This window comes from Schistocerca nitens, chromosome 12 (assembly GCF_023898315.1).
Source record: "Schistocerca nitens isolate TAMUIC-IGC-003100 chromosome 12, iqSchNite1.1, whole genome shotgun sequence".
Classification (NCBI taxonomy): Eukaryota; Metazoa; Arthropoda; class Insecta; order Orthoptera; family Acrididae; genus Schistocerca; species Schistocerca nitens.
The window spans coordinates 25,605,523-25,623,679 of NC_064625.1; the positions used below are offsets into that span (position 1 = coordinate 25,605,523).

The window sequence follows — 18,157 nt, forward strand, 5'->3', positions numbered from 1 at the left end:
TGCACAGTGAAATTACGTCGTAGTGTCACACGTACGTCTGTCAGCCGCCAAAGTTTACAGTTTTGTATTTTCCATTGATGCCTGTGTGATTGTGAGCAGTTTGCACGACTCTTCTGTGGTGCACCCACCACACAGGTTTCGCTAATTTACAGTGAGCTCTTGTAATAAAATTCCCGGAGCATGTACAGATGTTTCTGTCAGTGTATCGTTTGATGGTTGCCTTTCCTCTTCAGTTTTGAAAGCTAATACTTTTAAAGTAATTATGCCACCTACAGACCCTTGCTTAATTTTGTTATTTCTGTCAGTGGAGCTTCTGCAATTGGATGCCAGTGATACTTTTGAGTATGTGGAACCCTCTTATCCTCTGATTTATATCAGTTCAGCATCTACATCTACATCTTCTCAATTTCTTTCTCTAGTGCTTAATATTCAGACTCCTGCACATTGTCAGTTACCATTCTTCGTATTCGTCCCTCTGCTTTTGCAGTGTGTATTTTCCTTAGGCCGGTATTACACTATCAATTTTTTTTGTCAAAGATTTGATCAAATATTCCGTCAAATATATTTGACAAAGATCTTTGACGTAGCGCTACAAGGGGTATTACACTGTCATCAAATTTTTCGTCAAAGTTCAAGATGGCTGACAACAACTTATTAACCGCAGCAGTTGCACGTACCGCAATTGCATTGTGTGCACGTGCGGAAAAGAAGTGGGGGGAAAAAAAGGAACCATACATACAAGGTTGTCAGTCTTTAATTCCTGGGATTACAACTTGATAATAAATTCAGTTGGGAGGAGCACACCACAGAACTGCAGAAACGCCTTAACAAATCTGTATTTGCAATTCGAGTGTTAGCAGACATAGGCAACATAAAAATGAAAAAAGCTTGCATACTTTGCCTACTTTCATTCCATAATGTCATATGGTATAATATTTTGGGGTAAATCGTAAAGTCAAACAAAAATTTCAGAGTCCAAAAGCGTGTAATACGTATTATTTGTGGAGTAAATTTACGGACGTCCTGCAGAAACCTCTTCAAAGAACTGGGTATACTATCTACTGCCTCTCAGTATATTTACTCCTTAATTAAATTTGTCCTAAATAATATATCTCTTTTTCCAACAAACAACTCAGTTCATACATACAATACCAGGAACAAAAATGATCTGCACAAGGACTTAAAAGCACTTACTTTAGTTCAAAAAGGGGTCAACTACTCGGGAACACTCATCTTCAATAATTTGCCAAAAACATAAAAAATTTAGTTACAAATAAAGATCAGTTTAAAATAAGCCTGAAAGACGTACTACTGGCCAACTCCTTCTACTTCATTCACGAAATATTTAATAGAAACAAATGATGTATTTATTCATACTATTAGTGTTGTTATTTCAGCTTAAAAAAAATTGACATGTTCCACATCCACGAGGATGTCCTCAGCACGGATCTATGGAACAAAAACTAATCTAATCTGGGTGAAGCCGTGGGTTTTACGACGACACGATAAAAGCATTCAACAAAACTTGTTACGTGAGCTTACAGTGGAAGACATCAAGCCGTACATCAATTACATAAGAATGGATGAGAATACATTTGTGTATGTGCTCAGTGAAGTGTATACTCATATCACAAACCACAATATTCACTTAAGAACTGCTACATCTTCAGAAGACAGGCTCACTGTAACACTCCGATTCCGTGATACAGGAGAGGGTTATGTCGGGTCGGGTCGGGTCGGGTCGGGTCGGGTCGGGTCGGGTCGGGTCGGGTCGGGTCGGGTCGGGTCGGGTCGGGTCGGGTCGGGTCGGGTCGGGTCGGGTCGGGTCGGGTCGGGTCGGGTCGGGTCGGGTCGGGTCGGGTCGGGTCGGGTCGGGTCGGGTCGGGTCGGGTCGGGTCGGGTCGGGTCGGGTCGGGTCGGGTCGGGTCGGGTCGGGTCGGGTCGGGTCGGGTCGGGTCGGGTCGGGTCGGGTCGGGTCGGGTCGGGTCGGGTCGGGTCGGGTCGGGTCGGGTCGGGTCGGGTCGGGTCGGGTCGGGTCGGGTCGGGTCGGGTCGGGTCGGGTCGGGTCGGGTCGGGTCGGGTCGGGTCGGGTCGGGTCGGGTCGGGTCGGGTCGGGTCGGGTCGGGTCGGGTCGGGTCGGGTCGGGTCGGGTCGGGTCGGGTCGGGTCGGGTCGGGTCGGGTCGGGTCGGGTCGGGTCGGGTCGGGTCGGGTCGGGTCGGGTCGGGTCGGGTCGGGTCGGGTCGGGTCGGGTCGGGTCGGGTCGGGTCGGGTCGGGTCGGGTCGGGTCGGGTCGGGTCGGGTCGGGTCGGGTCGGGTCGGGTCGGGTCGGGTCGGGTCGGGTCGGGTCGGGTCGGGTCGGGTCTCAAATCTTCTTAATCTATTTTTGTATTCAAGGTGCCTCACGTTGTAAAGCGCCTTATCAGCTTCATACATTTCTATTAATTTTGTTGTTGTCGGCACACACCAGTTGTATTTACTTGCAATGTTTATAAAAACATTACAGACGACAGAACGCTGCAGCGATGCTAGCGCTCCATGTGGTAACATGTCACATTGCAGTGAACAGAAGACAAGCGATTTCTTTGATCAAATCTACAGCGAGGCCCTAGATTTGATCAAATATTGGACGACATTTGACAAAGTCCCTATTACACCATCAAATATCTTTGACAAAGATATTGGACAAAGAAATTTTATAGTGTAATACCGGCCTTAGTTCCGGCTAAAATGGCCTGGCTGGTGAGCTGGAGATAAGTACGGTGTAAATAAGTAAAATCACGATAAATGATGTTATACCTCTGACTCGGACTCAACGAATGATGTGGATATTCAAAGTAGCAGCAAAGTGATGAAAAGTAAAAGTGTTGAAACGTGAAAACAATGACATGACGGGGAGGGGGTGTAGACAGGAGGAGGAGATATTTGAAGACAGGACAGGTTAGCATAATTTGAGCTAATTGTTTTGCTCCACACCTGTTTTCTGTAATTCTTGCCTGCCTCCCTCAAGATATCAATTGTTGTCTGTCATGTAAATCAACTCGCTACCATTTCATTTGTTGTTTTAAGTTTGACGTGTCCTGTTACTTCTCCTGTGCTTCTAGTATTGGATGTGTGCCTTATTCATTTCCTAATAGTCCTTCCTTTCTATTGCCACGTGCAGGAACCAGTAATTCTGAAAGTTAATGTCTGTGTTGATCCATTTTTGTGCATATCTCACTGAATAGATATTTATCTGTTTGCTTCTGGCTTGATGCGAGACATACGAGGCTGAGCTGAAGAGTAATGCCTCCAAATTTTTTATTCTGTTCTCGATACCAGTTGAGGTATTACGTGTCGCACATATTATTCGGTCGACTTTGGCAGGAACTTTTTCCACTGGAGGTCTCCAGACACTAGCACGTGACGCGGCAGTGTGTAACTTAATTATGTCGGTGCCTGAGAAATAGAGCACTGTAATAGTGTTTCTAACTGTCGATCCGCGGGGCACACTCTCCTTCCTCATGACAATACCACATCACACAGGAGTGCTGCAGCAATCTGATGCCTCGTGTTCACTAAAAATCAGTCGTCCTCGGCACAGTCCCCACTTTGCCCCATCCAAATTCTATCTGTTTCGAAAACTTGAAGAAAACCTTCAAGTACTTCACTTTGATAGCGCTGAAGTGGTGCGAGCAGAGGTGAGGAAGTGGCTCTGTCAATGAAGTCAAACGTTCTACAGTAACGGTGTCGGCAAATTTGTCTGTTGTCGGCAAATTTGTCTATTGTCGGCAAATTTGTCTATTGTCGGCAAATTTGTCTATTGTCGGCAAATTTGTCTATTGTCGGCAAATTTGTCTATTGTCGGCAAATTTGTCTATTGTGTGCAATGTTAATAAAGTTTTTTGTTTAAAAAGCTTATTTGTGAAAGTCTACTTTCATCACACAACTTTTTTTTTACAGTTCAGAATTACCAGTTTCGGCCACTGCCATCTTCAGCTCATAAAATATTCTGTGTAGGTATCGATGTTGAAATCTGTGTATGAAGATACATAGTAAGCTCCTACTATGTACCTATGTATATAGATTTTGATGTGGAATGCATCAGAATATTTTATGCACTGAAGATGGCACTGGTAACTGTGAATTGTAAAAAAGAAAAGTGAACCTTTACAAATAAAGTGCCATAACATTATCCTGGACTCAGAGACTTCATGCATTCAGTTGATAGATTAATTTAAAAAGCTTTAGGGGTCTTTACATAAAAAATTTGGAGGTGTTACTTTTCAGCACGCCGTCGTGACTTTGATTGTAGACGCTAAAATTGTACTACTGCAGAGTGTTGGCATTGGAAAGAGAAGTTGTCTTTCCCACGTGTCGGTGTTCCTATTCGGGAATAAGCTCTCAGCATACCACTATGTGACAGGCGCTACTGCGGTTACGACACTGACACCTATAACGGCGGCAAGACCGATGAAGGGGCGATACAGACTTTCTGCGATGCCCCGAACCTCGGCAAAGTACGCATGTTGCGTCCCGTCAGATCCTGTGTCATCCGCGCGCTCTACAGCAGATGCCACAGACTGTCCGAGCTGCACATGGGTACCAAACAGCAGCTCAGCTATTCGGTAAGTGCTACATTCTTCACTTCAGTGTTACGGCTTAAATATTGGAGGTTATGCTTTTCCTTTTAAATATCTCTAGGTAAGTAAGTGAGGCTAAGAAAATGTGTCCATTACCACCATCCCAGCTTGTACCAGTTTGTGAAATTATATACAATTTTTTGTAGCAGACCTTCATTAGAAGCATACTTTTCTGCCTAAAACTTGGTTGCCCACGGAGTGAGGCTGTGGCAGTACCACATGTCGGTCTCCGCCTGAGATTAGTCGATTTCCCGGGACATGTTTCGTCAGTCAACTGTGCCTGTCGAAGTGGTGGTCCTCCTTGGTAGTAAAGGACGACATTTCTCTGACACTGACATAATTTTAGCTTTGTTTTGAAGTGCAAGTTTGGCATTAGATTGCTTGAGAAATGGCCATAATGCTAGGAAAATGGCAACTGTTTGTAATTTTCACGATAATCCGTCATCGAGTCAACCGAACTTCTAACAATCCGTATGTTTTTGGATAGGGTCCGCCTTTAGCAAAACACAATTTTGTTTTTTAACCCAAACATGTTTCACTGCAGTTGCAGCATCTTCATTTTGCTTTTATTTTTCATCTGTTAATGATTGTGTTCTTTGCTGTTTGTATACATGTAGCTATTAGTTTTTAAATTGTAATTACTGATACTTGAAAAACCACATAAATTACAAGTTCATACCTGTTTACCACATGGTGTGGTTTTTCTGATGTGCTGTGTTTCTACAGTGACCGTTTTCTTGCACAGTTTGTCATCTGCAACCAGTTATACCTTAAAGTAGATAAATTCCACAAACGTCTGATAAACCTTACTGACATACAACTAACCAACCAAGAAATAAATTTTCTAGAAAAAGGCCCAAATACAATGGCAACACACACATCACACCCAAGACAGTGGAGAATCTTATCACAGAAAGTGAGTACATCATAAAACAACAAAAAGAAACAATAGTCCAAACTTCAGTGCAGGTCTGACAAGAGAATTAGTCGCAGAAGTAATAAGATGCTTTATAAAGGAAAACAAAAACAACATATTGACGGGAACAAAAACTGAAGAAGAAAAAACCTCCAGAAAAATAAAGGACAAACTTAAAAACAATGAGACGCTCATTACAAGATCAGACAAGGGCAGCACCGTGATAATAATAAAACAGGATGAATACAAAGAAAAATCTTAAAATTTCTGGAAGACGACAACATAACAAAGCTAACCAGTGACCCAACACAAAGATACCAGAAAAACACACTAACACTCGTAAAAAAAATATCGCACACATATCTACAAATCAGAAAGCAAAATGGTTGAAACAAAGGAACCCCCAAACACCCAAACTTGAAAAGCCTACTAAAGCTCCACAAGGATGGCATTCCGATACGCCCTGTAGTCAATTTCAGAAGTGCACCCCCATACCACGTAGCCAGAGAAATGCACCCATACTTACAGAAACGTTACAGATACACGAATAACAGAAGCATACACAACACTGAAGAGCTGATACAACAAATCAAAGACATAAACATACCCACAACAGCCACATTCACATCATTTGACATCACATCCATGTACACCAATATCTCCACCACAGAAACCATCATCATCATCATCATCAAACAACAATTAGAACAACGAGCCAAAAGTCCCGAACCCTGCATAAAAGAAGTAGCTAGCATTCTAAAACTAATCACAGAACAAAACTATTTCTCATTTAACAATCAGTTCTACTCACAAGAAGACAGGCTTCCAATGGGGTCACCAATCAGTGGACTCCTAGCCAACATTTTTCTCAATCACATTGAAAATAAAATATTCGAAGCAATAGTAAGACCCAAACAGTACCGGATGATATATTGGTGCTGTTATGTAGATGACATCATATGCCTTGTAGATGAAACACCAAGTCGCATCCAACAACTCCACAGTGATATAAACAAAGTACACCCAAAAATAAAATTCACCATAAAAACAGAACATGACAAAAGGTTAAGCTTCCTTGACCTCACAATATACAGACACAACAACCAACACCAATTCTCTGTATTCAGGAAAAGTAACCACCACCAGCACAGCCATTCACAAAGACTCTAATCATCCGATTACACACAAACTAGCCGGCTTCCAATATATGCTACACAGACTGAACAAAACCCCACTCACTGAAAACAACTACAAGAATGAATTGCAGATAGCAGTAGAGAATGGATATGACATAAACACTATAGATAAACTGAACCACAAAATTAAAAAGGACACCGACACACAAAAACAAAAGCCTCCTCATCAACTTACAAGCACACAAAACCCACTCATGAGCACACACGAACAGGAAACACTCACAATGACAAGCAGGTGGTTCACTCTCACCTACAACAAAAAAGCAGTCCACAGAATAGGCAACATACTCAAGAAGCAAGGGTTAAAAGTAGCCTACAGAAGAGACAACTCAAAACAGTCAACTAAGGACAACCAACACAAGCACAGAAACACAACACATCTGGTATTTACCAGCTAACGTGTCAGGACTGCAAATCAGTTTATATAGGGCAGACAAGCAGAAACACAGAACAGAGAAGAGCATTAAAAAGTAACAGCTGTCATTCCACATTCGCTAAACACCTCATGGACAAGAAACATAACTCAACAACAAAATTCTCAAATGCAGCAACATCCCCCCCCCCCAAAAAAAAAAAAAAAAATCTGATAAGGCAAACAAGTGATACATGAATACACAGCTCTCTGCAGTGGCACTCTGTTCTATGCCCTCAAGGAATTATTAGACAAGACCAACCAATAGAGCTCTCACTCCCCACCATCCCAGCTAAACCCCCCCCCCCACTCACACACACAAAAGAAAAGAAAAGAAAAAACAAATGAGACACCTCCCACTTCCGAAAGATTCAGAACAACCGCCAGGAACACCTTCAACTGTTCCACTGTCAGCCATCTTGTTTTTACACCTTCAATTGTTCCACCACCCTCCATGTTTGTTTTTACAGCTGGTAAAGCAGTGAAACAGTGACAGTGGCAACTCAATATATAGTGGTTTGACAGTGATCAAGACAGCAAAGAACACACTTTATCTTTAACAGATGAAGATGCAGCAACTACACTGAATCATGTTTGGGTTAAAAAACGAAATTGTTTTGCTAAAGGCAGACCCTTTCCAAAAACATATGTATTGTTAAATCAAACATGGAAAAAAGAGCTTCAACCCCAAGATGATTACTTCTAACAATCACTACTGAGTAACGCAAAAATTTTTATAATGTTCCCTCCTCCCTGTGCACAGATCGATTTTGCACTCACTCAGTAACATTCATTTCAGAGTAAAAGTAGGCTGTAAATTCTTTCTTCTCTCGGTATAAAATTGAAAACATATTTCCCAAAACATCCCACCTTTGTCATACAAAAATATCGTAGTATTAGTCTCCAAACGTACTCGTGTTTACACTCGGATATTTATTCGTATACAATTAAAATGGATGCAAACACTCTCACATCTCCACAATATCGGAACAAAATCCATACATTGTAAATACAGAGTGAACCAGAAGTAGCCTGACCCTAAATTCAAAAAATTGAAATCTTTATTACAATATATATAACGTATACATTCACAATATACATTTTTCCGATAATACGAGTGGATGCTGTTAATGTCGTCCACTCGATGCAACACGTGTCTCAACATTTTTCTTCATGTTGCCTGCTACTTTTTGGATGGAGGTGTCACCAATCCCAAAGAAAGCAGGTGTTCACAGATGTGAAAATTACTGAACTATCAGCTTAATAAGTCACAGCTGTAAAATACTAACAAGAATTCTTTACAGACAAATGGAAAAACTAGTAGAAGCCGACCTCGGGGAAGATCAGTTTGGATTCCGTAGAAATACTGGAACACGTGAGGCAATACTGACCTTAAGACTTATCTTAGAAGAAAGATTAAGGAAAGGCAAACCTACATTTCTAGCAATTGTAGACTTAGAGAAAGCTTTTGACAATGTTGACTGGAATACTCCTTCAAATTCTGAAGGTGGCAGGGGTAAAATACAGGGAGCGAAAGGCTATTCACAATTTGTACAGAAACCAGATGGCAATTATAAGAGTTGAGGGTCATGAAAGAGAATCAGTGGTTGGGAAGGGAGTGAGACAGGGTTGTAGCCTATCCCCGAAGGAAACAAAAGGAAAAATTCGGAGTAGGTATTAAAATCCATGGAGAAGAAATTAAAACGTTGAGGTTCGCCGATGACATTGTAATTCTGTCAGAGACAGCAAAGGACTTGGAAGAGCAGTTGAACGGAATGGACAGTGTCTTGAAAGGAGAATATAAGATGAACATCAACAAAAGCAAAACGAGGATAATGGAATGTAGTCGAATTAAGTCGGGTGATGCTGAGGGAATTAGATTAAGAAATGAGACGCTTAAAGTAGTGAAGGAGTGTTGCTATTTGGGGAGCAAAATAACTGATGATGGTCCAAGTAGAGAGGATATAAAATGTAGACTGGCAATGGCAAGGAAAGTGTTTCTGAAGAAGAGGAATTTGTTAACATCGAGTATTGATTTAAATGTCAGGAAGTCGTTTCTGAAAGTATTTGTATGGAGTGTAGCCATGTATGGAGTGAAACGTGGATGATAAATAGTTTGGGCAGGACGAGAAGAGAAACTTTCGAAATGTGGTGCTACAGAAGAATGCTGAAGATTAGATGGGTAGATCACGTAACTAATGAGGAGGTATTGAATAGAATAGGGGAGAAGAGGAGTTTGTGGCACAACTTGACTAGAAGAAGGGACCAGTTGGTAGGGCATGTTCTGAGGCATCAAGGGATCACAAATTTAGCATTGGAGGGCAGCGTGGAGGATAAAAATCATAGAGGGAGACCAAGAGATGAATACGCTAAGCAGATTCAGAAGGATGTAGGTTGCAGTAAGTACTGGGTGATGAAGAAGCTTGCACAGGATAGAGTAGCATGGAGAGCTGCATCAAACCAGTCTCAGGACTGAAGACAACAACAACATATTCCAGACCGTCAACATAACTTCTTCTCTAGCAGGTAGTGGTGGATCAGTGGATAAATAAACTGAACACTCTTTGTATTAGCTTGGAATCATATTTTTCTCTCGTGGAGAAACACAAACAAGGGAAACGCCCCGTCGCACCCTCTCTCAGATTTAGTTGTAAGATGGCTCAGTAGATAGCCTGTCAAAAACTGAACACAGATCGAGCATGAAAATAGAAAGAAGGCATACTACACCGTGGGAAAAAACAAAATCGAAACCGTGAACAGTCCAAACTTAACAAGTGCAATGTCGAGCGCAGCTGAACGGATGTGGCATCGCAGTTAAGTGATCACAGTGTCAGAGTGCGTATAGTAAGAATAAGTTACTGTTGCAGGTAAACGTATCATTTCAGTGGGAGTGATCACATTCCTACCATATGACACACGTACTATCATTAATGCTGTGTACGACATACCAGACGTGTTTTCCGGTGGAGGATTTGGTTGACTTGTCATCCACATTTGTGTCTACTTTTGCTACTGTGTTAGCATTCGAGCAATCTTATTGTGACAAAAGAAAAATAAATAACAAAAAAATTTGGACGAAGATGTAAAAAATAAGCTCTAACCTTTTCTCCCTCCATGTTTGTTATATTACACGGTACACTGTGATGCTACTAACCTGTTGTGAGACTCATCCTCTCAGGAGTGCCTCCAGACTGTCACCTCCACTGTGAAAACCTTTTGAGTAGTGAATAATGTAATAAAGAAATGGATGCAACACAACTGTTTTTCAGTTCCACTCAGTCATACATTTATTAAATTCAAAGTGACCTGTTGGACGGTGACCAGAGTCTTAACTCTGCTGTCTACGCTGTGCAAAAACCGGCCTAGCCCACACATTAAGTAAAATTTCGGCAGCACTTTTTGTGAACTTAATCCTTTCGTAACCCGTGATTTTTTTTTTTTTTTTTTTAAAGCAAAATATGTTGATTACAGCTCATTATTAAAGGTACTATAAGCATTCGCATTCAACATGGCACAGGTCAAAAAACGCATCTGCAGATCACAGTCTTGTAAACACAGTTTATCTCTGCAGCAACCAAAATAGTTCAGCAATATTTCACAGACACATGTTGTTAACAAAAGAAATGGCCGAAAATATTAGTTGTTCCAAATATTACAGCAGACAGAATTTGATATCTTTCACTGCATAACTTGATCCAAATGAGCACAAATTTACATCAAAACGTCAACAGATGACTTTTTAAGCACTGTCTTCACACCATCATTACGGATTCTGGCTCAGAGATGTTAGTGTGTAGATTGCAGTCCACTGACTGAAGATTTTTGGGTGAGGCAGACTATTTATAAAAGGCTTGTGTATGAATATTTTATGATCTCTGGAAATAAATTTTTGGTTGTGAAACTGATAGATGAGGGTCTACTAATTTAGTTGAGCTGTTTGTTCTAACAGTTGCTCAGTTCACATGGTAACAGTTAGTAAAATACAAAAGGTTACAAAAATATTTTGTGTGTCTATACTTGGAATTACCTATATACGAATACTGCTGTCATACCTGAAATTCTTAGTGGCTTAATTGATTAATGAAAGTTGTCTTTGGTCCAGCAACATTATAGCAGCAGAAGTATAATGGCAAACTTTATGGCACAACATGCAAAAGTAATAATGGGTGTATCCCAACTTTAATACTAATTGTTTTTTAGTTAACAGTGTAAGGAAAAGATGAATTGCTACTTACTGTTGGTTGCAGAGAGGCACCAAAAAGAGAGAGAGAGAGAGAGAGAGAGAGTGTTACACATTTGCTTTTGGCCACAGCCTTTGTCAGAAAATGAAGGAGAAACACACACACCATCAGTCACACAAGCAAAAACACCTCATCTGGCAACTAATGTGTTAGGGTCTTTTATTTTGCCTGTCTGCAATGTAATTGTGTCTATCTTTATGATAAGTAGCAATCAATCTATCTTGTTATATTGTTGATATTCCAACCTGGAGTTTAGATTGTTTTATCTTTGTACGTAGTTCCCCGGATATAAAAACATTAAAACATGGAAAATTATCAACTGGATAATAAATTTGTGTGAATGATGGTCTGAATAACAGTTTGACAGATTTGACCACACACTACACGATGTGTAGATTCAAATGAAAAATGAGGAAAGGAAAAGAAATATAACTATTATTAGGAGTGCAACAATATTAGGTGAAATAGTTCTACCTCACTTTATTTCAGCATAATATATTATTTTGACTTGGCTAGTAATAGCTGATATGCTGTTCAAGTATCACAAGAGGAGGAGGTACACTTGGGAAAGGCTGGGAGAAATGGTAAGATTTCAATTAGATCATATCATGGTCAGGCAGAGATTCAGAAATCAGATATTGAATTGTAAGGTGCACCCAGGAGTAGATATTGATTCGGATCATAACTTAGTAATGAAGAGAAGACTGAAGTTTAAAGAGACTATCCAGGAAGAATCTCTAAGCTGGTCGTACGTCGTGTTCCAAAAATGAACAGCATAGAGAAAGAAGTGATGACACTTTCTGCAGGACCTGACCATCATTTTGCAGGGCAATGCTCAAGCACGCACAGTGCAAACTGGTACTGATTTGTTTGACTGATGGGGCTGCTAAGTGCTATACCACCTACTGCACTCCCCTGACTTAAGCCCTCGTGAGTTCAACTCTATTTCTAAACTGAAAGAAACAATTCACGGCATTCGCTTCAGAACTGCTACAAATTCGTCGGGCAATAGACTGTGCCGCTCGAACTGTCAACACAACTGGCACTGCTAAGAGTATCCTACGACTCCCACATCGCTAGGAACGGGTTATACACAATGCTGGTGACTGCTTTGAAGGTCAGTAGATCTTTCAAACACGTACCTATTTTTTACAAGCTGTAAATAATTAGTTGCCACTATTAAAGTTCCAACCCTCGTAGAAAGTGCAGAGAAACTAAGGTGAAATAAATGACTGCATAAAAATGTGAAGAAATTAAAAAATAAATAATTGCACTAGCTCAGCATATAGAAAATTTAAAACAAAGCTTGGCAAAATTAAAAGCAAGGCCCGTAACATTAAGAGTGCAATGATAATTCCAATGTTAAAAGTAGAGGAGAGAATTTATATGTGGAAAGAGTACATTGAAGGCCTCTGTGAGGGGAAGGGCTTAAGTCATTACATGATGGAAAAAGAAACAGGAGTTGACAAGGAAGAGACAGGGAATCTGGTATTACGATCTTAAAAGAGCTTTGGATGACTTTAAGATCAAATAAAGCAGAAGGGATGGATAAATTCCATTGGAAATTCTAAAACCATGGGGGAAAATGGCAACAAAATGGTGTGTAGAATGTATGAGACTGCTGATAGGCCATCAGACTTTCTGCTGAAAATCAGCAAAAGCTGAAAAGTATGAGAATTATCACACAATAGCTTAACATCTCGTGCAACCATACTGCTGGCAAGAATAATGTACAGTAGATGGGAAAAGAAAGTTGAGGATCTGTTAGGTGACAGTTTGGCTTTAGGAAAGGTAAAGGCACCAGAGATGCAGTTCTGACTTTGTGGTTGACAATGGAAGAAAGACACATTCATAGGATTTGTCAACCTGTAACAAGTGTTTGACAGCGTAAAATGGTGCAAGGTGTCCAAAACTCTGAGAAAAGTGGGGGTAAGCTACAGTATACAGTATGTACAAGAACAAAAAGGGAAGAATAAGACCGGAAGAGCAAAAAGGAAGTGCTCATATTAAAAAGGGTGTAAAACAGGGATGTTGTATTTCGCCCCTGCTGTTCAAGTTACATGTCGAAGAAGCATTGACAGAAATAAAAGAAAGATTCAAGAAGGGATTTAAAATTGGAGGTGCAGGGACTTCAATGATAAGAATTGATGGTGACATTGTTATCCTCTGTGGAAGTGAACAAGAATTACAGGATCAGGATGTCAAATCAAACACCTTTCAGCTGTCTGGTTTCCAAACTTATTTTATTTGGCTGCCAGTTTCATCAGTTTACTATGTCGACTGTTTAAAAGTTGGCAGATGATGGTTGAATTGATCATTACAGCAAGCATAAATCTATTAATACCAGTGTTGCTGGCCCCTGTTTTGACCAGAACAGAGGTAGAAACTTCCTACACGTTGGCCAGGGGTCTGAAGATGGCGTAGTAAGTTGCCGAAACTGGTAGCCATATAAAATAAGTTTGGAAACTAGACGGCTGAAAGGTGTTTGATTTGACATCCTGTATAAAACAGCTGAGTCCCACAACCATCTCTGAAAAGATGGACATTACAGGATCTGTTGAATGGAATGAATGGTCTAATGAGCACAGGATATGAATTGAGAATTAATGAGGAAAGACAAAAGTAATAAGATGTAGAAGAAAGGAGAATACCAAGAAACTTAACTACAGAACTGGAGAACACAAAGTTGATGAATTTAAGGATTTCTACTACCTAGCAGCAAAATAACCCACGATGGACAGATCCAGGTCGTCATAAAAAGCAGAGTAGCACTGGAAGAAAAGGTACTCCTGGCCCAGGGAAGTCTACTAGTATGAAAAATAGGGTTTCATTCGTGGAAGAAATTTCCAATTCAGTGTGCATTTGGAGCGCACAGATACGGCAGTATATCGTGGACTGTGGGAAAATGGGAACAGAAGAGAATTGAAGCATTCCTCAATTACAATTTGGCTCATGAAAAAAGGATTTTTATGTCCACAATTTACGTAAGGCTTTACATTTGTTTTTGTTAGATGTTTTACCTACATTTGACAAAGTAAATATAAATTTGCATTAAAGTGTGTGTTCCATCCATTTACTGCAAGATCGGGTGCTGGACATTGCAAAATTTGATGTGTAAAGTTGTACAATCTTCAGTGGTAAAATCCTGTCCACTTTTTGAGGTTGATTATCACAGCATAAGAAACCAGAGGGGTGATAGTGATTTGATCCTTTGTGGTTGTCTCAAGTGTGGTGGTGGTGGTGGTGGTGGTGAGAAATTCTTTTCATGTGTTTGAAAATACTGCACTGCTGCTTGTGAAGTAGTGATGGAAGCTCAAAATTTGGCAGATTACTTCATATTATGTAAGGTACTTGAACAGTTCCTCACAATAATTCTGCATGTAAGAGGATATTTAGTCAGGTAACTAAAACAAGAACACAGTTTAGATCACCTACTTACTGGTAATGAAAAATTGGAGAGATTGTTGACAGTAAAATCAAGAATGCAGGGTGACTGCTTTTGGCAAACATTTGACAAAGAATTTTTGAGAAAGGCAAAAATCTGGTTCCGGACGTCATTTACAGTGGTCTGACGCAGTTGTCACTGAGGCAATACAATATGTGATAGGATACGTGATGGACTCACGATAAGGCGCAGAGGTGTAGAAATAAAGCTGAAGTGACTGAACCATTTGCGTACCAGTCGTTTGCGCCTGCAACCACCATTTTATGTATTTCTTTTGAAATGCCAGTGCCTTTTGTGTGAAAACACCAATACTATTGCCAGACAGACACATGTGGTGCTACAATGAGGTACCTATTCAAATGTAGTGCATTGTAACAGTCACTTACAGTGTTCAAAGCAACAATTGGTGCAGCCATTGTGCTACATGATTATAGAGGATTGTGACATTGTTTCTTTTGTATAGTGATCATATTGATGAGATCGTTGAGAGTGAAAGTAAACATATCCAAAGAAGTGGTGGTGGTGGTGGTGGTGGTGGTGGTGGTGGTGGTGGTGGTGGTGGTTGTTGTTGTTGTTGTTGTTGTTTTCAGTTCAAAGAATGGTTTAATGCAGCTTTCCATGCTACTCAATCCTGTGCATGCCTCTTCATTTCTGAGTAACTCAACCTACATCATTGTGAATCTGCTTACTGTGTTCATTTCTTGGTCTCCCTCACTCCTTCTACAACCCCCCCCCCCCAACACACACACACACACACACACACACACACACACACACACACACACACACACACACACACACACACTCTTGTCTCCATAACTAAACTAGTGATCTCTTGATGTCTTAAAAAGTGCCCTATCAAACAATCTCTTCTTTCTGTCAAGTTGTGCCACAAATTTCTTGTCTTCCCAATTTTATTCAGTGCCTTCTCACTAATGATATGATCTACCCATTTAATCTTAATCATTCTTCTGTAGCAGCACATTTCTACTCTCATCTTGTATAAACTTTTTATATATAGTTCATGTTTCATTTCCATACATGGTTACACCCCAGACAAATACCTTCAGGCAAGACTTCGTAATACTTAAGTCTATATTCAGTGGTAACATGTTTCTCTTTTTCAGAAATGCTGTCCTTGCCATTACGAGTCGACATTTTCGATCCTCTCTACGTCAACCATCAGTAGTTTTGCTTCCCAAATAGCAAAGCCTGTTGACCACTTTCAGAGCCTCATTTTGTAATCTAATTCTCTCAGCATCATCTGATTTGACTACGTTCCCTTGCTTTTTTTTTATGTACATCTTATATCTCATTTCAGAACACTGTCTGTTCCATTCAGTCACTGTCTCTGATAGAATTACATTATCATCGGCAATCTCAAGGTTTTTATTTCTTCTCCCTGAAGTTTAATTCCTCCTCCAAATTTTTCTTTGGTTTGGTTTACTGCTTGCTCAATGTACAGGTCGAGTAACATCGGGGATAGGCTACAGTCCTGTCTCACTCATTTCTCAACCACTGCTTCCCCTTTATGCCCCTCATCTCTATTACTGCCATCTGGCTTCTATTCAAGTTGTAAATAGCCTTTTACTCCCTGTATAACCTTCAGAATTTCAAAGAGAGTATTCTAGTCAATATTGTCAAAAGACTTTTTCTAAGTCTATAAATGCTATAAACATAGGTTTGCCTATGTTGAAGATAAGTTGTAGGGCCAGTATTGCCTCACGTGTTCCTGCATTTCTCTAAAATCTAAAGTGATCTTCCCAAGGTCGGCTCCTACCAGTTTTTCCATTCTTCTGTGAATTTGTGTTAATATTTCGTAACTGTGACTTATTAAACTGATGGGTCTGTGATTTTCACATCTGTCAGCAACTGCTTTCTTTGGAATTGTAATTATTACATTCTTCTTGAAATCTGATGATATTTTGCCTGTATCATTCATCTTTCATACCAGATGGAAAAGTTTTGTCATGGCTGACTCGCCCAAAGCTGCAAATAGTTCTGGCAGAATGTTGTCTACTCCCTGGGCTTTGTTTCGATTTTCAGTGCTCTGTCAAGTTCTCACGTCGTCATATCGTGGACCTCATCCTCATCTAAATAGTCTTCCATTTCTATGATATTGCCTTCATCTCCCTGGTATAGACCTTCTATATACCCATTTCACCTTTCAGTTTTCCCTTCTTTGCTTAGTACTGATACCCATTATGAACATTGGCAAAATAACCACGTTCTCGTGGGATACATACAGGCTGAAAATTGCATTGCAACATTTTGTAAGTGGAAGTTTCAGGTAAGTTTCTGCCCTTCTTCTGTATTGAACTTTTTCTGAGTAAACATTTTGTTCTAATGTGCATGTTGTTAGTGGGATGGTATGTAATCAGTTCACAAAAAAAGTATTGAGTTTGTTTGTCCCAAAATGTAAGTCATTCAAGCAGATCATTTGCTCAGATTCCACAGAGATATCAGCTGTGACATTTACAGTGAGAAAAAGCTCTTTATATGCCGGACGAGACTGAAATGGGTTCAAAGTGTATCCTGCCTGACAGGAAGTTAGTCTGGTGGCTGTGGGTGATACGGGTGCTTTGCTTGCGTTACTTTTGTGTGCTGTAGTGTGCCAACTGACAGACTGCTGTGCAACTTTGTTGCTCCAAATTGATTCTATGCTTCAGAAAAGACACACAGAATCTGTTTGAGGAACCAGTAGTGGTTCTTACTTTCTCTCGAGCTCTCGCGTTCCTCCGTTCGGAGGCGTCTCTAAAGTGGGGAAACTGTTTTTCGGTTGCAGGTTCTGAAGAACTTGGTCGAGAAGTGCTCCAGGATACACACGCTGACCCTGTCCAATCTAATACTGAAGTCCAAGGAACATTGGGAGGCAGTGTCACGTCTAGAGCACCTCCGCGTACTGGTTCTGAAAGTATACTACGCGGGGGGCACTCCTGTGCTGCGACCTTTGGGCGACGGATGCCCGAGGCTGGCCGAGGTCGACTTCGGATACGCGACTCTCAATACGGATGACCTGAGGCACTTCCTCGATGGCAAGAGGAACACTCTAAAGTCTGTATGCATAAAGTGGTTGATGGATGGAAGAAGGTGAGTGCTGTTACATCTCATCGTATCACTGTCTAACTTTTAATTGTCACTGTGTGCGGTTGACGAGTGTGCTTTACGTGCATTCGGTATCTTCACACTACATAATATATCCTGTGAATTTCTTTTGCAGTAATTCAACATTCAGCATATTCCTTCATCATTTATGTGTAGGTAATCGTTAAATACTAAATGTAAAGGAGACTTCAGATTACCGCTATCGCACCTTTAACCCTTATA

The 18,157-nt window shown here is 40.6% G+C and overlaps 1 protein-coding gene across 1 annotated transcript in view; it reads left to right on the forward strand.

The window, feature by feature from the left end:
- The window catches only part of LOC126215239 (F-box/LRR-repeat protein 17-like), a 75,438-nt gene that overhangs the window by 6,281 nt on the left and 51,000 nt on the right, over positions 1-18,157 (forward strand). Inside the window, exons 2-3 of the mRNA XM_049941902.1 lie at positions 4,404-4,605; positions 17,616-17,920. Coding sequence (XP_049797859.1) covers positions 4,404-4,605; positions 17,616-17,920 — 507 coding nt within the window. The remainder of the gene's footprint in view (positions 1-4,403; positions 4,606-17,615; positions 17,921-18,157) is intronic.